Source organism: Scardinius erythrophthalmus (assembly GCF_964197995.2).
Source record: "Scardinius erythrophthalmus genome assembly, chromosome: 12".
Classification (NCBI taxonomy): Eukaryota; Metazoa; Chordata; class Actinopteri; order Cypriniformes; family Leuciscidae; genus Scardinius; species Scardinius erythrophthalmus.
In genome coordinates, this window is record NC_138232.1 from 40,127,828 (window position 1) to 40,153,264 (window position 25,437).

Sequence of the window (25,437 nt, forward strand, 5' to 3'; positions counted from 1 at the left end):
ATAAGAACCATGTCAGCTCACATCTTTTACTGATGCACATCAATTTTTTTTTTTTTTTACAAAATACATATATGGAAGTCCTAGAGCCTCTGCATTCAGAAGTGCAGTGAGAACGAGGCTCATGTTCGAAAGCAAAACAAGAGGCAGAAGAAACGTGCCGAAAGCTCGATTTTTTTAAATTAACTACATACAACTCTATCTCACAGTATATGAACATTAAACATGTATCATAAAACAGCAATAAAATAGGCTTCTTGATAGAAAAAAATATTTTTTTTTTTATAACTTCTTAATAGTGAAGATTAGCCCTATCTATCGAACAACTGAAAGAGCTGCAACAACCTTACTTTCTCCAAATGCTGTCGGGGTCAAACACGGGCCTCCTCAGCTTTTTAGAAGAGCATTTCTGTCTCTAGAGCTCGGCTACGGCAAGGACAAAGAAGACAATTCATAAAAGTACAGCTGAGAAGTGCAAAAATAGCTTATTAAATCCGTGGGGCTTTTGATAAAATGTTGACAGCAGTAAGCTACATTAAATGAAAGTGTATTGACCCAGAATGCAAGGCAGGGCTCTGAACAGCTGCGAAAGTGAGATCCTTGGCGTTTCGCTATGAGCTCTGCATCTCCAACAAAAGACACACTCATCGGCACTGAACTGCGACACAACTGGAACTCGCACGTATATTGCAGAAGTTACCTTCGTAAAGCACCAGGTAATAAATAGGCTTGTACAAAACGACTCTCGAAGACACGCTGAATTCATTATGTTCCAAATAATGTACAACATTCAGGGTCTCAACTGCACAATTGATGCCAGTGTAGATCTTTAAAAAAAAAAAAAAAGGAGATCCGCGTCCGTAAAGTGCGATGGCACCTCCGGGCGCTAAAATACGGGTAGAAACAGCACCCTGAAATAAGTCAAATAAATTAATGCAATTTGATAAAATTCGATATTTTTATGAAATGGAGATTACAAATATTCTGTATCAAACGAATGTGATTGAGAGCGACTTGATGAACAGGGTGATGATGTGTTTGTGGCACAGTTTCACAGAGCTGAGGTTAAAAGGGCACCGAAGCTGCGTTCTCTGAGAAAGACACCGAAACGCCCTGCCTCGACTCAGATGAGATCAGGATAGATGAAACCCCTCCAGGTGTGGGACGCCTGCAGACTGAACGCCACTGGCACTGGCAGGGTGTGTGCTCGAGTCCGCTGGTGGTTTCGGGTGATGAAGGCCGTGTCATCGCTGGCTACTCCATGATGGCTCGGTAGATGACGGGTTCGATATAGTCCCCTCTGTACCTGGAGTTGATCACTCGCTGTCTCTTGCTCTCCTGAACCTTCTTCTCTCCAAACATCCCGTCAAAGCGCATGTCCGATGCCTTGGACTGAATCACACACACATGAAAATCAAGCACGTTTCTACAAACGTCTTCATTAAAGAGTTTAAAAGCCACGAACCAATCAGTTGCGAGGCGAATCACAACATTACAAACTTTGATTTGAAGCAAACTAGTATTTGAAAATCTAATAAGAAGACTGCGGCTGTTTGAGGGAACGGCCGTTTGTAGTGGTGTCCGAAGCCCTAGCGGATCTCATCGAGTGCACTCATTCAATCCCACAGTGCACCAAAATAACGAGTGTATAACCGATGTACGCTAAATGGCTAGAGAATACCCATAATGCACTGTGACAGTCGTGCGCCGAATGAATTCCCACGTCTGTAACTGAATCATCCATTTTCCAAACCGCTGGTCCAATGTGGGTCCAGCGTAATATCATACTGGTCTAAATTCCTTTATAATTGATTATTAGATTGTTTAATTAAGGTTTATACATGCCTGTTTCCACAACAGAGATTAAGATAAATCTTTTCATTACTACTGGAGCAGCCAGTTTGCTAAGTTTCAAATGATAATCAAACTATGTAAAAACAGCAGCTCTTCCGGCGCACTCAGTGTCCGAATTCATCATTCACTCCTTCAAGTGGATTATACTAGTGGAGTAATGTAGGGGATAGTGAATGAAGGTATAGTATAATCAACATATAAACAGTAGAATCAAATTAAAAACAATTAAAATATGGCATTTGACAAACACAAATCTCCTAGCGAGCTCATCTTGATTCCATCATTTGCTGCACATTGGACTGGCCGAACTCTTTTGTCATGATTTGCTCGCCGCAACTCTCTGATTGGTGGAATTTTCTGTACAGCATCACAAATAGGGTTGGGAACCGAAATTTCTAAGTTTCGGTTCCAAGAATGGTTCTGGGCCGATGTGTGGGTGTCTCACACTCACCTCATGACTATTAAAATAGTAACGAAAGCACTCGCGCTACTCATATACGTTTTGAGAGAGAGAGAGAGAGAGAGAGAGAGAGGGAGAGGGAGAGGGAGAGGGAGAGGGAGAGAGACAGAGAGAGAGAGAAAGAGAGAGAGAAAGAGAGAGAGAAAGAGAGAGAGGGAGAGAGGGAGAGGGGGAGAGAGAGAGAGAGAGAGAGAGAGAGAGAGAGAGAGAGAGAGAGAGAGAGAGAGAGAGAGAGAGAGAGAGAGAGAGAGAGAGAGAGAGAGAGAGAGAGAGAGAGAGAGAGAGAGAGAGAGAGAGAGAGAGAGAGAGAGAGAGAGAGAGAGAGAGAGAGAGAGAGAGAGAGAGAGAGAGAGAGAGAGAGAGAGAGAGAGAGAGAGAGAGAGAGAGAGAGAGAGAGAGAGAGAGAGAGAGAGAGAGAGAGGGAGAGGGAGAGAGAGAGAGAGAGAGAGAGAGAGAGAGAGAGAGAGAGAGAGAGAGAGAGAGAGAGAGAATCTCGATTCAAACACCCACGGAAATGACAAAAACTTCACACTGGAACATTCAAATCTGTTTGCGCGCAGCTGTCAATATGAAACAGCTTTACTTTCACAATCTTTTCAACAACACAGTCTTGGTATTTCGCTGTTACAAATATTCAAATGATCACAGAAGTACTGAAATAAAAGTTTATAGTTTTGAGAATAAACACTGATGTCTACGGTAACAACCAAAACAGAGTAAATCACCTTTTGAAAGTCGCTTAAAATAATGAAAATTCGCTTCAGAATTTACTAAATGTATATAATGAGCGAGTGCATCATCAATGCCTTTTTTCAAACCGTGTTTTTATCTTATCCTGAATCACTACGGTAAGCCTGTAATAAGCGTTTATACTCGGACTACTTAGAGTAGTACAGTGCCTGAGTGACTCAAGGCGCGTCATAGAAATAAACCAGCCCTCCAGGATTTCACGATTTTTTTGTGTGATTTTTGCGATCAAAATGACTGATTTTGTGCTGGTAATTTCCAGAAATTTGTGAAAAAATTAGCGATTTTTATAGTTTATAATTAGGACATCACATTTACCATAATAGTATTATGTCAGATGCACAATAGTCATACATGACACAAATCACAAACAAAATGCATAGCCAAAAGCTTGTTTATTTTGGTCTCATCAAATTCTCATCAAATTAACTTTTGAAACAACCTATGGGCAATTTTTCTACCTGACCTATGTAAATATTAACAGCAGGTGTAGTAATTTATACTGTAGAACTGTGTGTAAATCCTGAGTTGAGGGGTCCAGAGCTGCAGTAGGCAACCAGTTACTTATAGTGCGGCGTTTTGCATGGCGTCCCCCAAAGAGTGAGCCAGACACTCGCTGTGCTAGCTGTGCAGCTGCAAAATGCGTTTTACATTACAGGCTTCAGTAAATCGAGGAAGAGGAGTTTCCCCTTTTCCCGCAACATCTGTATCCACGTAAAAATGCATTGAAACTTTAATTAGACTAGAGATATTTCAATTGGGTGATTATAATTTAATGTTTTGTGAGGTCTTTTTCATTTTTGTGATTATTTTGTGGTTAAATTAGGAATTATGCAGGATCGCAAAAAAATGCAACATTTTGTTGATTTTGCGTTGTATTCAGCGATCGCGCAATCGCGAAAAACTGGAGGGACTGATAAACGGAGAGAAGTAGCTCCGGCTACAATGTTCTTCCGCAAGACGCATGCAGTTCTGTTTTTTAACTGCTAGAGCGCTGATTCATCCAGTAATGAATCTTACATTCTGGATCTTACATGTGTGTTCAAGCATATTCTATCCCTTCTGAGAGGGTATTCTCCACTGCTGGAGATACAATAAGCTATAGGAGAGGTCCCAAATTATCCTAGAGAATGCAGAAATATTTATTTTCCTTCAGAAAAATGAATTATTTTTGAAAAAATTGCTAAATAATATGTTGAATTTGTTGACATTACCAGTCTGTTAAACTCATTTGACAAGTATAAGAAATAAACACAAAAAGGATTGTGCATTTTCCCCTTACTACTATTTTTTATTAGTTGTTTTAATAATTTGTAAACCGGAATCGTTTGGCGGAACCGGAATCGTTTAGAGGAATCGGAACCGGAAAATGTCTTACGATTCCCAACTCTAATCACGAGTTATGCATTTTTTCACCACAAATTCAGCTGTTAAACACACTTATTTTATATATCGGGCTGACGGCTTCAACAGAAGCATATACCATCGATTAAAACCCTCACAGCTCATAGCTGGTCGGTCTTTAAAAGTTTTTTTTTTTTTTTTTAAATCAATTGCCTTATGGAGAAAATGAACAATTGATAGAGTTTTTACTTCTGGAACTTGACTGTTGAACATTATATGCTGAAGATTTTGAATTATTGCTGATTTTGAATAATATAAGCTCAACGACTATCAAGTGCTATTGTCACGTGACAATTTTTTTTTGTATTTTGGTATTTTTACTTGCACTAATCCTCAACATATCGGGCTCACCAGACGGGATTTGACCCTCTTGGGCAGCTCTTCATCTAGGGTGTAGACGTCATCTCTCTTAGTAGTCAGCTGTGACCCGTCCTCAAACTCCACCTGAGGAGAAGCAGTGATTAACTAAACGCAGACACAGGAACCTCTGCTTGAACTCTTCTCTGACATTTACCTGGTACATCTGAATGACATGAGCTGCCACGAATTTGGCTCCATAGACAAGACCATCCGTCCATCGGACCTGAACCACTTCACCCTGCGGTGGCGGACCCAGCTGAGCGCAGTCTCGGTTCTGCACAAAAACATTCATATACAAGAATATGTAAAAACGTAGTCATAATTGGACAAAACATACACAACGGTTTAAAAGGTTTGGAGTCAGGACCTTTTATTTTTTTTTTTTTTTGATATATAGTATTTTTATTCAGAAAGGATGCATTCAATTGACCAAAAGTTACAGTAAAAACATTCATAATGTTACAAAAGATTTCCATTTCAAATAAAATGCTGTTCTTTTGAACTTTCTATCCATCAAAGACTCCTTAAATAGTTTTTACACAATACTAAAAAGCTGTTTTCAACAATTAGCAGCAAATCATCATATTAGAGTGATTTCTGAAGGATCATGTGACACTGAAGACTGGAGTAATGATGATAAATTCAGCTTTGATCACAGGAATAAATGACATTTTAAAACATATTATGATAGAAAATGGTTATTTTAAATTTTAATAATATTTAACAATTTTACAGCTTTCACTGTATGTTTGATCAAATAAATGCAGCCTTGGTGAGCAGAAGAGACTTCTTTCAAAAACATTTAAAAATCTTACTGACACCAAGCTTGGTCGCTGACTTTTTCAGGCCTGCAAAACTTCCTGGTTTTCCATGACTTCTAAAATCTAGTTAAAATATTAGTGAAATATTCCCTTACCACAATGTCCTCTGGGAAAAGGTTATCACTGAAGGATCCGTCGTCAAAGTTGACCTCATAAAAGGTCTCTTTTGTCAGCTGTATGACTTCACACTGGTAGTAGCGTCCGTTTTTGTGTTTGCAGATGACCTTCTGACCCACGCTGAGCTCTCGCATGGCTGCTTTATTACGCTGCAGAGGAGAAGCACACATCAGAGGTCGGGCCCTAGGAAATACCTTGTGTTTCTTCCCAAATTCCGTGTTTTTTTTTTTTCCAAATTCTGTTTTTTTTCTGTTTGCATCATTTAAATTTCTCAGTAATTTGTTTTAAATGACTGATCCTGGCATCGACATAAAATGACGGTCACTGACGGAGAGTTGATGCTTTTCAGAATAAAAGAAATATACTATTAATATCACGGGCGAATTATCAAAAGCAATGGTGGGTGGAGTTTGGGTGCACATAATGAAAACGATCACTGTCATAAATACACTACTCTTTAATCAAGGTTTAGAGCACAGGTGTCAAACACAGTTCCTGGAGGGCCACAGCCCTACATAGTTGAGTTCCAACCCTGCTTCAACACACACACACACACACACACACACACACACACACCTGCAGTTTTTAAATACGCCTGAAGGACTCGATTAGCTGATCGGGTGTGTTTAATTAGGGTTGAAGCTAAACTCTGCAGGGCCTCCAGGAACTGAGTTTGACACTCCAAAAGGAAACATGAAGTGACTATTGGTCCACCTGAAGCAGCCACGTCTCTTTATAGAGCAGTCGTGTGGAACTGCAGAACTTTCGAGTTTCAGAGCTCAATACCTCTGATTGCACCGGGCCTTTGTGGCGGCAACAGGTGACGTAGACGACGAAGGGCCAGTTGTCCGGGTGCATGATGACGCCGGCGGCCTGAGCGCAGGTCGGGTGGTAGGAGGTGGGGCAGCGACCGTGTGAACACTGCACACAACAGCCCGACGTTTTCTTCATCCGCCGTTTGCAGTAGTAGCACTTCTAAAAGCAGATACACGACAAGAGCTCACAGGAAGTCAGTTCAGAGGAAGTGAGTCAGGAGGAAAAGGGCCCCAAGTGCAGATATAAATAACACTGTGTCTGCTTATACCAAAGCCATTACAGTAGAAGTCAACATCTTGAAGTCACAAACCGTGCCAAAATGTGTCACGGTCTCGCATGAAGCATGATTTAAGACAGGTCAAGATGGTGATTGATGGAGGTTTGGCGTGAAACCACATCACTGAGAAGTGAAATGTTGAGAAGTGAGAAGTGAACTCACCAGTTTGAATCTCTGTAAGGGAATGCCGCTGAGATCTACGGGTGATCGTTCAGCGATGTTCACAAAGCGAGCCTCTAGCACTGCCACCGCACACAGGACATGAACCCATCTGTGCACGGAGACACATGTCAGGGACCAGCGCTGATCATTTACACAACATTAACAGATGCTGAAAAGAACAGCGGGATGAGTCTAAAAAAAAAAACCTCAAGAACATGTCCAAGTCACATTTCACCTCAGAATCAAACCAGAAAAATAAGCAATTCTATTTAGCATTTTGGAAAATCATTTCTTTTTTGGACCACTTACAGTGGGACATTATTATAGTTTGGAAGTTTTACTTTTGAGTTTTTTGAGTTTCAGTAATATTGTGAAATATTATTCCAATTTAAATCAGCTGTTTTCTTTGTGAATATACAGTAAAGTGTAATGTATTCCTGTGATCAAAGCTGAATTTTCAGCATCATTACTCCAGTCTTCAGTGTCACATGATCCTTCAGAAATCACTCTAATATGATGATTTGATGCTCAAGAAACATTTATGATTATTATCAGTGTTGAAAACAGTTATTTACATTTTTATTGAAAGTTGAAAAGAACAGCGTTTATCTGAAATCTAAAGCTTTTGTAACATTAAACACTACCGTTCAAAAGTTTGGGGTCAGTAAGAATTTAAATTTTATTTTTGGGGGAAATAAATAAAATAAATCAATACTTTTACTCATCAAGGATGAGTTAAACTGATCAAAAGTTACAGTAAAGACATTTTTTAATGTTAGAAAATATTAAATTTTAAATAAATGTTGTTCTTTTGAATTTTCTATTCATCAAAGAATTAAAAAAAAAATTGTACACAACTGTTTTCAACATTGAAAATAATAATGAATGTTTCTTGAGCATAAAATCATCATATTAGAGTGATTTCTGAAGGATCATGTGACACTGAAGACTGGAGTAATGATGCTGAAAATTCAGCTTTGATCACAGGAATAAAATTAGTTTAAAATATATTAAAATAGAAAACAGTCATTTTAAATTGTCATAATATATCACAATATTACTGTTTTTTTGTTTGTTTTGTTTGTGTTTATCAAATAAATGCAGCCTTGGTGAGCAGAAGAGACTTCTTTTAAAAACATAAAAAAATCTTACCGATCTCAAACTTTTGACCAGTAGTGTAGTGTAGTGTAGTGTAGTGTAGTGTAGTGTGTGTGTGTGTGTGTGTGTGTGCGCGTGTATATATACATATATATAGTCAAACCAAAATGCATTCAGACACCTTCAACATTTCTCACATTATCACAGTTAATCGCTATTGTTTAGAAAATGGTAATAAAATATGACAAGTACTCAGAGTTATCAGAACAATTTATATTTGACTGGTTTTGTCCGTCCTTCTGTTAGACTGTCTCACAGATGAATTATGTTGAATCTTTGTCAGCTGTTAAATTTAACTACACTATTAGATCAACTAATTACCAATCAGTGCTTAATTTTGTTCAGTCTGTGTGTAAAAAAGTCACATTAGCAATTAAAGAATTATAATGATTAAGTTAAATTACACATGGTATAAAAATAATTTTACTTAAGCAAATATAATTTCTTATTTCTTTCTTTTGAGAAGTTCTTCAGAGGTTTTGTGAAACTCACCTGGTAAGACACATTATTCCTGTAATCTCAAACCAGACTTGTGTAATAAGAGAAGTTGCATGGAAACAAAAGGTTCTTGTTGGTCTAAAGCGCAGAGAAACACAGGAACTCTAGGAATTCAGGAGGTAATGTAACTTCTTGGTCAGGAGGCATCACCTTCGTAAGTCCTGTCCTCTAGTAGACTATCGTTTTACTTACTTGCCATTATTGGCTCTGTGTAACGCTCCTCCTCTCAACGAACACAGACAGCAACTCTGTCAAGAATCACAGATTCAAACATCATTGACATCATACTTGACATTAAACAGAGAGATGAAAGATCAGTATGTGTTTAATGCAGGTGTACAGTGGCCCAAAAAGTATGTGGACACTTAATGTCACATTTAATGTATGAATGTCACTGCATTGGATAAGAAACATCAAAACAAGTGAAGTAAAACATTTCACAAAAGCAATACTAGGTTTGTATACACCTCGTCTACATAGCTCGTATTTCAAACTGGCGTTCATGAATGTTGTATTTTTGTTGTTTTTGGAGCTTGACTGCCTCAATCTCAATCTCAATCTCAGTCAAAGAAAGTTATACGGCTTTTTTACAACAATAAGGACAGTATTTCTGGGTAACTTTTGGGCCACTATATGTTGTAATTGTAAAGATGTTTATGTGTACCTCAGCGAAGGCGTTGGCTTTACAGCGGGCACATTTCCAGTCTTTGGAAATTCTCAAAGGGGCCACACCGTAACAACCTGGAACAAACAGCGCATATTAAACCGATTTTTAGAAACACACCCTTTTCTGACAAAGTATGTTCACATCTATGATGATGAGACCACCATGGTGCATCCTGGGATGCTTTTCAAACAGTACTGAAGTTCACATGCATGCTGGACATCTGTTCCCTAATAGTTGATATTCTTATTTTTAATTTGAGGCATCATAACTGAAAGAAATTACATACAAATCCATGTTATAAACAGACAAACTACACTTTTGTTGGAAAGTTTGGGGTCGGTAAGATTTGTTAATGTTTTTGAAAGCCTCTTCTGTTCACCAAGGCTGCATTTATTTGATCAAAAATACAGTAAATCAGTAATAGAGAAAAAATATTATTACAATTTAAAATAAGTGTTTTCTATTTGAATATACGTTAAAGTGTAATTTATTCCTGTGATCAAATCTGAATTTTCAGCATCATTACTCCAGTCTTCAGTGTCACATGATCCTTCAGAAATCATTCTGATATGATGATTTGATGCTCAAGAAACATTTATGATTATTAGCAATGTTGTAAACAGTGATTCTTTTCCGGATTCTTTAATAAATAGAAAAAGAACAGCATTTATCTGAAATAGAATCTTTTGTAACATTATAAAATGTCTTTACTGTCACTTTTGATCAATTTAATGCCTCCTTTCTGAATAAAAGAATAATAAAAAGAAAAAAGACACTTGCTGACTCCAAACTTCTGAATGGTCATGTATGAAAAGGGAAGGTCTCCTGTATTGTGAGAGGTCAGTACTCACTGGTGTGCACACGGACACTGCACAGGGAGCAGCTGATGAGCAGGCTGGTGCCGTCCTCCTCCAGGCGGGGTGTGGACGTCTGGACCTCTGCGCTGTCCTCGGTGGTGGTGGTGAAACATCTCTCAGGAATCAGAGGCTTGGTCCTTATCTGACCCCTGGGCAGCACCACAGCCGGCTCGCTCTCGACCCCTTCAGACTGAACACACACACACAGCGAGTGTCAGACCTTCGTCATACTCCAGTGACAGGAAAGAAATTAGTGCTGGGCGGTTTGACCAAAAATCCATATCATGGCTTTACGGCACGACGTCACATACATCAACAACATATGAAGCAGCCTCTATGGAAGACACTAGCACGCATTTCAGACGTGAATCATGGCAGAGTCGACGAAGAAAGCGCGGTCGGAAGAGTGCAGAGACGGCTCTGCGTGAGTGGTGTTTACGACAGTAACGCTAAATACAAGCACTCCACAGCGACTCTAGGGGGCGCTGTTTGAGAAAAACGGAAACTGCATAGTGTGCCTTTAATACAGGTTTGCAAGGCTGTTTACAAAGAGTTGCGCTGTAGGAGGCGCTGTAGGAGCGACAGGAACAGCGGTTTCCCCGATAACGTCTGTACACAAAGCAGCGCAAGCACTCATAAACGCTGCTTTATCAGGAAAGATAAAGAAAGATTCAATTGAAATAACATTGAAACTTTTCTAAAGACCGTCAGTTCAGTTTGAAACGTGCAGTGCTCATGTTTGTTCAACGATGTCTAAGCCTTTTGGAAAATCTATTTGTGGTTGGCAGAGTTGATATAGTGAACCAATATGGGAAACACTGTAATATAATGTGTGCACTCACCACAGTGCTACAGTGAAAAGCGACCCCTCTCAAACAGTGTTCCCAACGTGGTTAAAGCGACATACACCGGTATTGCGGTATATTAAAAATTCATATCATAACAAAAATAAACAGTATGAACCGGTATACCGCCCAGCACTAAAAGAAATCAAGACAGATGTCTGAAACAGGCCACCGTACCCGTTGATGAGCCTGAAAGATCATGCACACAGCGCAGTATGGAGGCAGCAGACCCATCTCTCTGTTGTACTCTCTCTCTCTCTCTGGATTATACGGTCTGTTCTGCCACAGCTGGGTCAAAGGTCGCGCCCAGGCCTCCCCGTCGAGCCCGTCCTCCTCTGATGCAGCCTGATCCTGCAGCTCTGCACACGCACACACAATCACAGGATGCTTTTATACAGTTGTACTTTTAGCAACTTTGGTTACACTTTATTTTAAGGTGTCTGTGTTACAGTGTAATTATACATTTAACGGTAACATTTTATTTTACAGTGTCCTTGTTACATATGTTACATGTACTTACCATAGTAATAACAGTAAATTATGCATAATTACTGCAACTATCCCTCAACCAAATCCTAACCCTACCCTATCCCTATAGTAAGTACATGTAGTTAATAAATCTATACTCAGCATTTAAATGTATAATTACACTGTAACAGTGACACCTTAAAATAAAGTGTAACCCATTGAAGTACTGAGTAATATTAATAAACTACATGTACTTACTATAGGGTTAGGGTAGGATAAGGGTTTGGTTGAGGGTTAGTTGCAGTAATTATGCATAATTTACTGTTATTGCTATGGGAAGTACATGTAACAAGGACACTGTAAAATAAAGTGTTACCACAACTTTTTACATTGTTAAAATACTGTCTGTCAAAGTTATATGTGCAGTGACAACTGTAAACATGGGCGTTGTCAGTTTGGTTTGAAATGTGGACAGAGGACAGAGACACACTCAGAAGTGCTGGGAACAATGATGCATTCATTTTTTTTTTCTCTTTCGCACAGGTCATGTTTTGAAAGAGATGTCCTGTTGCTTAATAATGTAAATAAATAAAAACGTATACAAAAATGTGATCCTGTCCGACTCGTTTTATGAAGAAGAAAGTTTTCAAAAAGCATATGAGCCACTATTCTGCTTCATAAGTAGGCCTACCATGTTGACAATATAACGTGGTTTAATGTACCTAAACAATGATTACCAAATTTCTCTCATATTGCTCCTCATAACCACTGAAAACGGTCAAAAAAAAATCGAACCAAAAGTCAAATTATTTTGACCTTATCTGACATTAAGCGTTTCTGCTTCACATTTTCAGCAGGGCAGCTGTGGGTTGACTCTCCACGGTTCTCATGGGCTTTATATATAAGTCCTAACGTAACGACCTGCAGTGTTATGAACAGAGAAGCATGTAGCCAGCGCAGCAGCAGAACGGCTAAACTGAGCTTGAGGTTTTCAAAAAAAAAAAAAAAAAAAAAAAAAAAAAAAAAAAAAAAGTGGTACAAAATGACTGAAATATGTGGTGGGTATGCGCACCCACCGTCCCCACCGAAATCGACGACTATGACTGTACATAAAGCATATATAGTGACTGTAATATGGGGACTGTGTGGGGTTTTGCTAATAATTACTTTAATGAGCTCATTATTTCTTTCTTAAATGAATACATGATATTAGCTAACCTCATGATTTGCATTATCTTAGAATTATACATTTCTGAAATATGGACATTACTCGGACACCTCTGATAACAGATCACTCTAAATTGTAATGTAGACTAGACATGCATTTTCTGTAAAGCTGCTTTGAAACGAAATGTATTGTAAAAAGTGCTCTACAAATAAATGTGAATTGACTTCCTGAAGAGTCAGACTCTGTGGAACATTTCGACATTGCTCTGTTTGAGTAGCCCGATATAGCAACCACAACTCAACCAGTGGTGTCATGAGTCTAGGGCAGGACTGTCGGTTTGCACAATGCGCAGATGTTTGTCATTCTGTTTGGTGGTGCTAGTGCACAGAAATGACACACTTCGCACACTTGCAACGCATTACAGACCGGTTTTTCAGAGGAAAATAGAGTGGGACTCTATGCACAGCTGCTTCTGCATTTAACTGCACACAGGGAAATCATCTCTAACATATGTTTTAATTAGGGCTGTTGATTTATTGCAGTAATTTCACTCATTAGTTATGGGAAAAATAACATGTTAATGTGATTAATGCATTTAACACATCCGCCCTGCCCCAGACCTACGTAGGTCATCTTATGTTTCATACAGTTGCAGGGAAAACAGGGAAAGCCTATAATTCAAGACCTTAGAATAACCCTAAAATTCAAGATATTGGGGCCAAACATGCCCCTGCATGAGTTTTTATGCCTCATATTTATATCATATGATATAGTTAAGCAATATTACACGAGTAACGAGTATCACAAATGTGATATTGATTTACACAACAGATCAATATAAAGTTACAAAGTACTCATTCAGACATTTACTGCCACCTACTGGCAGTTTTAGATTCTTATATAAAGTATAATTTCATTAAAAAATCTATATTTTTTTATTTTTTTGGGCAAAGTTCACCAAAAAATGAAAATTCTGTCATCATTTACTCACTTGTGTTGTTTCAAAACTGTATGACTTTCTTTCTTTTGTTGGTAAGCAAACATTTTTTGTCTGTAAATATATCTAAATACCAATTCAGATGCAGCTTCCGAAAAAAAAAAAAAAAAAAAAAAAAAAAAGAGGCCATTGTAGCTTAACATTTTATGTGTAATACATTTTATGTTGAATCACTTAAAATATTTTTCTAAAGCTATGTTTTTGTAATGTCTATTTGATGCTTTCCTCATTTAACACAATACTGACTTGAATAAATGATCTTTTAGGGGAATGTGCGATTTATTTGCAGTTAATCAACCTGCACATAATGTAATTAACTATATTGTAATTGCTTGACAGCCCTAGTTTTAATATACTAAAATCATATATTTGCTATCTTTATAATACTATTATAATATAATTAATTATGACTGGAAGTGAAGACAGAAAGAGTTTTGTAGTTCCACAGCTCGCTATGGGAGAATACTTTAGCAGAAGCTCGTGTAACACTGATATTTTAGTAGAAATACATAGGCAGTCCAATGATTGGTTGAAAAGTGGCCCATTACAGTAAGGACAGACCACACATTAGTGTTATCTTAGCATTATTATAGTATAAATAAAATATAGTATTTATTAATATTTTGAATTTTCAGTATTAATTTTTATTTTACTCATTTTATTATGTGCTTTTGTCATTTTATTAGATTTATTATTTTTTTTTTTTTATTTGAGCTTTGGTTTTAGTAATTTTAGTACTTCAACTTGAAATTATTTTATATCAGTTAGTTGCCAAGACAAAAATTTGTAATTTTCCTTTTAAGTTTTTAAGTTAACGGTTATTAATTCAGATTTATTTCACTTTCGGAAAATTATTTTTAATAGTTTTTCTTCTAGTTAACATGCACACTGACCTTCATCACTGATGCTGTCCTTCATCAGAGGATGATGCCTGGGGAGTCTGGGAAGTCTGTGCTGAGCTTCCACTGGACGTTCATCTTCTTTCTGCAGGACAACACACACACACACACACACACACACACACACACTCATTACAAACAGCAGAGCGCACAAACCCCCTAGTGAATTATGATGGAACTGCAGGGAGGTTGTGATTTGGTGACAAAATGTGGGGGGGAAATAAAAATGTATTAAATAAAAATGTACAAATAATAATTCAGAACAAAAAGATTTTTTTTTTAAACAATAAATACACTAAAGCACATAAACCTGCATCATCTCCACAGCTAAATGCACTGAAATGCATTTGAGCATTTCAATTAAATGATTACTCTTTTCTGCATAAACTTTCCTTTCCATGTAAATTAGGCTTATTATTTTGTTATATTGCCTGGAGCAATTAACGTCACGCTACTACTAATCATGAAAGCAGGTACTCAGACTTTTATTAAGAGAGATGTTTTAACTGATGCCAGCAGTAATTCATCAGATGAGGAAGAGCGCTGTAAGCGGGCTCATATCCAGACATGTGAATAGCCGGGACTGTGCTAGCGGAGAGATGCTGTACAGCACCAGGATCGTTTGCTAGTACGAGGTAGTAAAAGCATGCAAGGAGAGTTACGTTCTGCACTATTTTGTGGGTGTGTTTGCACTGCTAACTGATTTGCATTATATGCTGCAGGAATGAGTCCTAAAACCTGGAAACAAGTTCAGGTTCCAACTTCCCAAAGCCAGTGGGTTTTTGGTTAAATGGCTGAAATACGGCTTGTGGTTAAACACAACCTCAAAATATTTCAAATTTTATTCTGTCATAAAATACATCAGTATTACCCAGTCGTGATCGTTTTAAAAGGGTGGTTGATTAGTATTTGACTTTTCTAACTTTAGTTAGTGTGTAATGTTGCTGTTTGAGCATAAACAACATCTGCAAAGATACAACGCTCAAAGTTCAAAGCAATGGGAGATATTTGCTTTTAAAGAAATTGCTTTTTAAGGACTACAACAAACGGCTGATAGAGACTACACCACATTCCTCCTGGGTTAGTGACATCACCAACCCTAGAATTTACATAAACCCCGCCCCCGGGAACACGATTGATAGATTATCATGACAGAATATGCTAATCAGTGACTAGAAGATAACTACACATAAGCTACATAAATTCAGCAACTAACCATTCAGAAATGCTGTCTACATGTTGTCACTTCTTCTCGAGTCTCTCCATCTTTCTGACTCGGTTTGAACATAAAAGGCTAAAAGTTTGTGAAATTTCCAGTGCGTGTCTGTGTGAGGTAAAAGGACACGAGCTCTTGAAGCTCCGCCCCCTGTGCCGGGAGCATCAGCTCATTTGCATTTAAAGGGACACACACAAAACGAGGCTGTTTTTGCTCATCCTCAAAAAGTGACAATTTTAACATGCTATATAAAAATATCTTTGATGTATTTTGAGCTAAAACTTCCCACACACACTCTGGGGACATCAGAGATGTATTTACATCTTGTGAAAAGGGCATTATACCACCCCTTTAAGCTTTTCCTTGTCTTGAAAAAGGCGGTTGCTATAAAGTGGCTAAATGAGACTACAGATATTGTCCGAGACACTCATCTATTCACTTTATTTTTTACAGCTAGTTTATGAATTGCACTCTTGCAAACTATTCTAACTTAAACTTTTTACTTTTAAATAAAGACTGAAAAGACTGAGTTTAAAGAGTTTGGCTGAAAGAGTCGTTGAAGTCATGTGACCATGGTGTAGTTCGTTTATAGCCTAACTCTAGCTTTTTACTTCTGCCGATTGTATTTAGGCTTCATTTGTGAAGGTTATCATGACGAACGGAACATGTAAGAATAACTAAACACCTTTATTGTTCACAGAGCTTATTTCCTGCAAAAATCCAAAAGATAATGGAAAAACCCTTTTGGTTTTTTGATAAGGGAACCAGGGTGATGCTAATTTCTGGGTTGGTCTACAAAATGACGTCATCAGCGCGGCAGTCAATCCCTTTAATGAATCAGGTGATTAAACAACAGAGACAGACGGCATCATACGCACCTTAAAGTCCTCTTGGGAATCGCTATCAGAGTCGCTGTCTCTGTAACTCTCATGCCGAATGCGCGGCTCGGGATCGCTGTAATCTCCTTTAGCGTAGCTGTGGACGTGCAGCACCTCGGCAGGGCTCAGCGTTCTCTGGAAGATGTGCTGGACTGCGGGCGGACACACCGGACTACCGCCCACTGACGCCGATTCTGCTAGCGTAAGATTGATGGCGCTGCTGCTGGATTCTGTGGTGACATGATGTGTGACGGTGGAGTTAATGCTGGGCTTGTGTTTAGGACTGTTGATGGGTTCTGATTGGACCTCACAGGTAGGGGCGGAGTTAATGCCAGACTCATATGGACCAGGGCTGAAGGTGTTTATATTGCTGTTGCTGGGTTCTGATTGGACATCACAGGTGGGGGCGGAGTTAATGCTGGGCTCACATGGACCAGGGCTGATGGTGTTTATATTGCTGTTGCTGGGTTCTGATTGGGCATCACAGGTGGGGGCGGAGTTAATGCCAGGCTCGTATGGACCAGGGCTGATGGTGTTTATAATGCTGTTGCTGGGTTCTGATTGGGCATCACAGGTGGGGGCAGAGTTAATGCCAGGCTCATATGGACCAGGGCTGATGGTGTTTATATTGCTGTTGCTGGGTTCTGATTGGGCATCACAGGTGGGGGCGGAGTTAATGCCAGGCTCGTATGGACCAGGGCTGATGGTGTTTACAGTGCTGTTGCTGGGTTCTGATTGGGCATCACAGGTGGGGGCGGAGTTAATGCAGGGCTCACATGGACCAGGGCTGATGGTGTTTATAATGCTGTTGCTGGGTTCTGATTGGGCATTACAGGTGGGGGCGGAGTTAATGCCAGGCTCGTATGGACCAGGGCTGATGGTGTTTATAATGCTGTTGCTGGGTTCTGATTGGGCATTACAGGTGGGGGCGGAGTTAATGCCAGGCTCGTATCGACCAGGGCTGAAGGTGTTTATAATGCTGTTGCTGGGTTCTGATTGGGCATTACAGGTGGGGGCGGAGTTAATGCCAGGCTCGTATGGACCAGGGCTGAAGGTGTTTATAATGCTGTTGCTGGGTTCTGATTGGGCATTACAGGTGGGGGCGGAGTTAATGCCAGGCTCGTATGGACCAGGGCTGATGGTGTTTATAATGCTGTTGCTGGGTTCTGATTGGGCATCACAGGTGGGGGCGGAGTCAATGCCAGGCTCGTATGGACCAGGGCTGATGGTGTTTATAATGCTGTTGCTGGGTTCTGATTGGGCATCACAGGTGGGGGCGGAGTCAATGCCAGGCTCGTATGGACCAGGGCTGATGGTGTTTATAATGCTGTTGCTGGGTTCTGATTGGGCATCACAGGTGGGGGCGGAGTCAATGCCAGGCTCGTATGGACCAGGGCTGATGGTGTTTATAATGCTGTTGCTGGGTTCTGATTGGGCATTACAGGTGGGGGCGGAGTTAATGCCAGGCTCATATGGACCAGGGCTGATGGTGTTTATAGTGCTGTTGCTGGGTTCTGATTGGGCATCACAGGTGGGGGCGGAGTCAATGCCGGGTTCACACAGACTTGGGCTGATGGTGTTTATAGTGCTGTTGCTGGGTTCTGTGATGTCATCACAGGTGGGGGTGGAGTTAATGCCAGGCTCGTATGGACCAGGGCTGATGGTGTTTATAATGCTATTGCTAGGTTCTGATTGGGCATCACAGGTGGGGGCGGAGTCAATGCCGGGTTCACACAGACTTGGGCTGATGGTGTTTATAGTGCTGTTGCTGGGTTCTGATTGGGCATCACAGGTGGGGGCGGAGTTAATGCCAGGCTCATATGGACCAGCGCTGATGGTGTTTATAGTGCTGTTGCTGGGTTCTGTGATGTCATCACAGGTGGGGGCGGAGTTAATGCTGTGTTGAGAGGAGATGCTGCTGGTTACAGATACGAGGGGTGTGACGTCAGCGGCAGAGATGTCACTGGAACAGGAATGGGGCGTGACGTCACTCGGCTGAGCATCAGTGATGCTAACAGTTGTCAGATCAGTGTTTGGAGTGATGTCATCAGGGATGGTCTGGACATCACAGCTTTGAGTGACATGTCCAGACTGAGAGGCATCACTGCGCGGAGCCACATCATCACCGATGCTGTTTGTGGATTGTGAGGATGAGGTGACAGTGACATCGCTGGGATCAGAAGGAGTGATGTGATCTCTTTGCTGCATTGTGACGTCACTGCTGGAGGTGGGGTTTGATGGCGAGAGCTCCGCCTCCATGCAGGGAGGGGCTTGATTCTCTTGCTGCTGTGGAGGGGGCGTGTCTGTCTCCATGGTCTCCTCAGCTTTAACATCACCTGCAGAAATACACATTGGTCAATTTAGTATTTGAATTATAGCATCGCCAGGTATCATATGCTATATCTGAGGCTCTACCTGGGTCAGCGGAGATGGATTGTTCCTTCTCGTCGCCCGTCTGAGTCTGGCTGAGTTTGGCTTTCTTTTTCTCAACTTCCTCCTCTTCTACCTTCACTTGATTGTCATCTTCTTTTGCTTCATTGCCAGTGCTGGGTCTGAGCCGCTTCTGCCCCACGTTCTGCTTTGGACTGCTTCTGTAAGAAGAGAAGGGAGATCAGAGATCAATATACACTTTAGTGGGTTGAAATTTTAATTATTGTGTAGTTTTAAGTCCCACTTTATATTAAGTGGCTTTAAGCACTGTGTACTTGCATCGAAAAGTAAGTTGTAAGTTGAAACCCTTTTGCTGCTATTGAGGTGTGATACAGGTAAGGTTAGGGACAGGTGTGGTGGTATGGGTAATAAAGTTTAAGGATGGGTTAAAGTGTAAGGGAAGGGTCAACAGTGTAGTTACAAATGTAATTACATGCAGGTATTTTTAGAAATAAGTACAATGTAAAAACATGCAAGTACACAATAAGTCCATTGTATCACATTATTAATTTCAATGTTAGTATGTTGGGTAACATTTTATTTTACAGTGTCCTTGTTACATGTGTTACATGTACTTACCATAGTAATAACAGTAAATTCTGCATAATTACATGCAACTTACCCTCAACCAAACCCTAATCCTCCCCTAACCCTATAGTAAGTACATGTAGTTCATTAATATTACTCAGTACTTCAATATATAATTACACTGTAACATTGACACCTTAAAATAAAGAGTAACCGTATGTTGTTAAAGCCACTTAATATAAAGTGGGACCTAGTTTTCTAGTAAGGTACCATAGCTTCTAGCATAACCTTCAACAGTGTTTACTTCATATCAGTGTTTATATACAATAATAGTATTAATTTAAGGGGTCATGAAATGGATTTTATAAACTTATTTTAATATGTTCCTTGAGGTTCACTTATAATATGAATAAAGTTAGTAAAGTTTCTTTCAACACACCTGTTGATTTGCTCTGAAGTGCTGCTAGGTTCTTCATCACTAACAGGCTTTTTCTCCTCAACCTCCAGCTCTCCTTTCTCTACTTCTGTTTTCTCCTTTCCACCATCAGTCTCTCTTTTCACCTCCTTCCCAGACAATGTTTCTGTGTTGTCCCGCTTCTCTTTCCCATCCGTGTCAGCTTTCTGCTCCTCTCCAGGCTCCGCATCTCCTCTCTCCTCTTTGCTGCTATCGCTGAGCTCTCCCCTCTCGTTCTCTGTCAGGAGCTCTGACATCGCTGGCGTGGTCTTTGAGTGGTCAATGGGCGCATTGTCCTTTCCTGCTTTCCAAAGTTTATAACGTTCTGGTTGAAACTTGCGAACAAACAAATCCATGGATATCTTCACCATGTCCTTCCGGCAGGAACACTGAGAAAGAGACACACGTCAACAATCAATCCATTCTTAAGATCCAAAAACTGAGGTTAAAAAAACGCACCAATGTTGCCAGCTTGCCGTAATCTATCCAGCGCTGGGATGCAAAGTTGGTGGATTCGGCACAGTTGAAGCCATGGTTAAACCCAGCGTGATATCCAAATGGGAAGGTCACAATAAACTGACCTGCTTCCTGTGTGACCTAATGAATGAAGCAGAAAGAAGTCAAATCATGCGATTAAAATCAAGCATGAGATCATAAGATGATAAAGATAAGGTAACTAACCTTCTCAAAGGGTATTCCGTACTTCCTCAGAATTGACGGTGAAATTAAAGTCATTTTGTGTCGCAAGAAGGCTTCACAACTTTGGGCGCTTCCAGGAAAAAATCCTGCATGAATGAAAATGAGAAGAGTCCTGAGTAAAGGAGCCGCTGAAGGAGAGGAGGAACTAATTATGTGTTTAAAAGACCACTGTACCTTTAGCAAGACGCTCCAATCTTTTCCCGTGCTCTGGAGGAACAACATACCTGCAGAAGACCAAGTAATAATGCTTCTGAAATCTCTTTAGGACGGTATGAACATTAATAGGGTCTGTAAGCTTTTATTATGTTTTTGAAAGAAGTCTCTTCTGCTCACCAAGGCTGCATTTATTTGATCAAAAATTACAGTAAAAAACGTAATATTGTGAAATATTAATACAATTTAAAATAGCTGTTTTATAAGTTGAATATATTGTAAAATGCGATTTATTCCGCTGAATTTTCAGCATCATTACTCCAGTCTTCAGTGACACATGATCCTTCAGAAATCATTCTAATATGATGATTTGCTGCTCAAGAAACATTTATGATTATTAAATTATTAAACTGATATATATATATTTTTTTTTTCAGGATTCTTTGATGTAATAGACAGTTCAAAAGAGCAGCAGTTCTTTGAAATATAAATCCTTTGTAAAAAATGTCTTTACTATCACTTCGCTTCAACTGAATGCGTCCTTGCTAAATAAAAGTAATCATTTCTTTTAAAAACATTTGAATGGTAGTGTATACGAACAAATGCTTCTTATGAGCTAGATTTCCAGTTCCCCATGAGTAAATGCACACATTAAACACGAGTTGAGACAGTACCAGGACTTGGGCTCTCCAAAGTGAAGGTAGTTAATGCTGTAGAGATCCATGTCCTCTGTGTGCCAGGCGAATGTGCTCTTCCACATCCCGAAGTAAAGATATGGAGTGTTTACTCCTTTGATAGTGATTCCACTCTCTCTCTCCACAGTGTCCAAAATAGTGTTGAGACGACCAATATTCCACTCCGTCACGTCCTGTGTACAGTCACGTATATATGTGCAATCATTGAATAACGCTATTATGACACTGTGTGCACGGGTTGTAACTGAAATATAGTAGTGAAGAATATTTTACTCACTGGATCATAGAGGGTTCCACTGACATCTGCTCCATATAATGGTGGATTGAATGTTAAATTCTTCCAATATTTCCTCTCCAGTTCATCAAAATCAGCATATATGGGGTTACAGAACCTGGAGTCGAGTTAGAGAATCGTTTTATTAAACATTCTCAATGCATTACTTTTAAAATATAATTTTATAAAGTGAACAAGAATATACAGTGATAATGTTGGCCAGGATCTGTTTTTATGCCTCGAGATTTGAAAAGTGGGCTATGATATTATTAGCTAATATTACGTTTCCCTGTTCAATCAGACTTACACTCCTGTTTAAATTTTGGGGTCTGTACTTTTATAGGTCAAGACATTTATAATGTTACAAAAGATTGAATCTTTTTTTTCATGTTTCTATTCATAGAACAAACTATTGAATGGCAGTGTAGTTACATCAGCAAAAAAGGAAAAGTCACTTCATATGTGGAGAATGTTATTCCTTTAGAAAATAATGTGATTAATCCTGCATGCCAACACATTTATAAAAAGCAAATTAGCAGTCATTTTGATTTCAAAAGGTCATTACCGAATTCTTTGGGCATAACACCGTGTCCTAACTACACGCGACGCGCGATAAAAGGTAGTCTATCTTTTCCATGTTAATCAGAGTGTTTGTCCTATTCAGCCACGACGGCGACACACGACGATTATATTTTAGAAACGGTTTCTATTTTTCTGCGAACAACAAACACAAAGTGTGGCGATGATAATCTCAGGTGCTGTTTATGTGCTTTATTTAATGTTAAAAGCGTGTAATGCGACTTTGAATATCATTTAGTGCTCCAGCTTTGTAGCTGTAAAAGCAACAATGAATAATTCACCTCAGATCTTGAAATTAAACAAATGGAAACAAGAACAAGTGTATTATCTGACAAAGACTGTTTTAGTTACTCAGTAGCCTATGTATATTTAATAATGTTTAAACGGTGTAATATTTGTGAATTTGATTATGTAGCGACTTATCCATTTTCTAGCGAGTGCCGTCAAGATTACTCTCTGGTGCCGCGAGACTCCGCCCACACGCTGTTCTGATTGGCTGTGGGTTTTGATTGATTTTTACGCATCTCGGAGTCGCGTCTAGTGTGGACGGACAAATTATTTGTCGCTGGAATCTTATCGCATCGTGTCTGGTTAGGATACGGTGTGAGGATTAACCGTATCTAAACACATCATCATTTGCTGCTCACTTGTCTGTGTTGGCTGTTTTGCGGAACTCGCGGACTGTCATTGGCTTCTTCTGGATGTTGTACTGAGTGAAGAGCCCTGATTGGCCAGTGACCACCTGTTGAATAGGGGCGGGAATCACCAGATCATCGATGTCATCATATGTGCGCCGGGGCTTCCAGTCCTTTGGTGGCACCACCTGCAACAGACAAACGCAGCTGCAAACTTCCCATCTACAACACGAAAAAGTCTCTCCCAGCGATTTGAGCTGAATGAAAATCTTATTATCAACTTCAACAAAGAGCGGCTAACCTTTGCCATGCCGGCTCTGTGCGCCCCCTGCGACTCCATATATGCGATGTATCTGTTGAACTCTTTGAACTCCTCTTTTGTGGGATGAAAGGTCATGATCCTGATGGCAGGACTCTGGGAGCTTTGAGAGACCGAGTCCGAAGCCATTCTGCCACTTGAACTGTATGAAAAACATGAAGAATTCAGCAAAAAAAAAAAATCAACAACAAAACTAAATCTGTAACATAACATACTTGTTTTTTTTTTTTTTTAACTCTTGAAACATTGATGGGTAAAATTTGCATTGCATTTACATTCTCCTAACAAGTGTCCTGCTCCAGAAAACATCACCTGACCAACTACTGAACTCCACATGTAAACCACCACTACTATTACCACTACTAGTCAAGGCGCAAACACATATATTCATGATAACTTCAAGCAACTCAAAATATAATAATAATGAAAAGAGAAATGAAAGCATAATATACAATTCAAATTCAATTTTAAATCATTTGAAAATAAAAAATATTCATTAAGAAAGTAATAAAAAGCTCAGTTTCAAAAACTATTTAATGTTTAATTAAAAATCAAAAATGATTGTTTATAAAATAATTGAAAATATATGTTTTCATTTAATTAAATTTGTTAATATATGTTTTAATTATGACTAAATTATATTTAATTATAATGAGAATAAGAATACAAAAAATATAAATATTCCAACCTGTTGAAACAACTAAATTAAACTTAAAACAATTATTTAGAAAAACAACAAAAACAGCAGTTAATTAGAGAATATTAAGTTAAAAATGATTTAAACTGGAAAAACTAGAATAAAACAACTTATGACAGTTGACAACATGCACTTTACTGACAGAAATAACCTTAATGAACTTTTTTTCAATTATCAACATTATATGATAAACTACATGCAGTTTTTACACAGATACATAACTAACCTCTTTTATTCAAGCTCACGGTGTGTAATAAAAGCATTAACCCACTGTAGAGTTTAATAACTTTTATGATTGTGAATGTTGAAGCACCTGTGTAAACTCACACTAGCATGCTAGCTGACATTAGCCAGATAAACACATAATATGAAATAATTCAGAGAATTTAATCAGAAAGCATGACATCTATGAATGTGTCATGATCTCATCATCAGGTTCTGCTCAGGAACATTTAAAGTTTGACCCCGAAATCTCTCAAACTCACAGCAAAAACAACATCAAACACACACTGACGGCTAAAGACGCTCAAATGAGCACAAACTTACTCCTGTCGCACAAACACACCGCTTCAGCTCAGCACACACACGCTCATATACCGCAACACAGTGGAACTAAAGGCTTTTGGAAATGTATAACTGTGTTATGACATGAATTATTGATCCGATCCAAACTTTGATGAGCCTGATGGCTAACTACTGTAAACACCGACATTCACGCACTAAAACACACATGAAATCCCCCTACACACACACAACCCCGCTCATACGTGTCAGGAGAGGCTGAGAGGACTTTACTCACGGGTGTCGCGGGATCAGTTGAGGGATGTTGAGGGCGCAAACTTAGAAAAACTGCGCAGAAAAAGACGCTTACAAACCAGACATGTCCTCCATTAGAGTGAAGCGCGACTGCGCATGCGCGCACACTGTTTACAAAGATGGAAGAAGGCGTTCCCCTGCGCGCGCCCGTAATCAACGCTCTGCACACATGGGCTCTACGGGGCCTTATAGATAATATGGAACATTTGTAGCTATACATCTCTCTATATGAACGATATGGGATCATAGAATAATATGGATCATATATCTAAAATATATAGCCTATTGTTTATCGACTATTTGTATTATATAGATAAAGAGTGATTTAGATGCGGTCATTTAGATCATATAGGGATATACTGTAGGGATTCACTCCACATGGGGCCTTATATTTAATATGAATCATGAGGCCATATAGAGTAGATAGCTATAGAATATATAAATAACATATAGTAGATTAATGTATAACACACAAGTCCTATGAGGTCTCTA

The 25,437-nt window shown here is 39.3% G+C and overlaps 1 protein-coding gene across 2 annotated transcripts; it reads right to left on the reverse strand.

Moving 5' to 3' along the window:
• kdm4aa (lysine (K)-specific demethylase 4A-a) lies at window positions 1-25,054 on the reverse strand. 2 transcript variants are annotated; one of them, XM_081379768.1, is made up of 22 exons: window positions 24,929-25,054; window positions 23,415-23,574; window positions 23,126-23,301; window positions 21,903-22,017; window positions 21,605-21,798; window positions 20,952-21,001; window positions 20,760-20,863; window positions 20,538-20,675; window positions 20,064-20,467; window positions 19,082-19,254; window positions 16,667-19,002; window positions 14,567-14,657; window positions 11,218-11,399; window positions 10,190-10,385; window positions 9,336-9,412; window positions 8,864-8,919; window positions 7,016-7,124; window positions 6,547-6,735; window positions 5,739-5,909; window positions 4,977-5,096; window positions 4,814-4,906; window positions 1-1,389 (listed from the first exon to the last, which is right to left on the reverse strand). In XM_081379768.1, the coding sequence occupies exons 2-22, from the start codon at window positions 23,559-23,561 to the stop codon at window positions 1,252-1,254; spliced, it is 5,259 nt and encodes a 1,752-aa protein (XP_081235894.1). In that variant the 5' UTR covers window positions 23,562-23,574; window positions 24,929-25,054; the 3' UTR covers window positions 1-1,251. The 2 variants fall into 2 exon arrangements, with proteins under 2 accessions (XP_081235894.1, XP_081235893.1); XM_081379767.1 differs by having other exon boundaries at window positions 19,082-19,257.
• Window positions 25,055-25,437: the final 383 nt, after the last annotated feature.

Coding starts and splice junctions, on each gene's coding strand:
- kdm4aa (XM_081379767.1), bottom strand. CDS start 23,561: ATGGCTTCGGACTCGGTCTCTCAAAGCTCCCAGAGTCCTGCCATCAGG. Junction 19,258..20,063: donor ACTTCAGAGCAAATCAACAG/GTGTGTTGAAAG, acceptor CTCTTCTTACAG/AAGCAGTCCAAAGCAGAACG. Junction 19,003..19,081: donor ATCCATCTCCGCTGACCCAG/GTAGAGCCTCAG, acceptor GTATTTCTGCAG/GTGATGTTAAAGCTGAGGAG.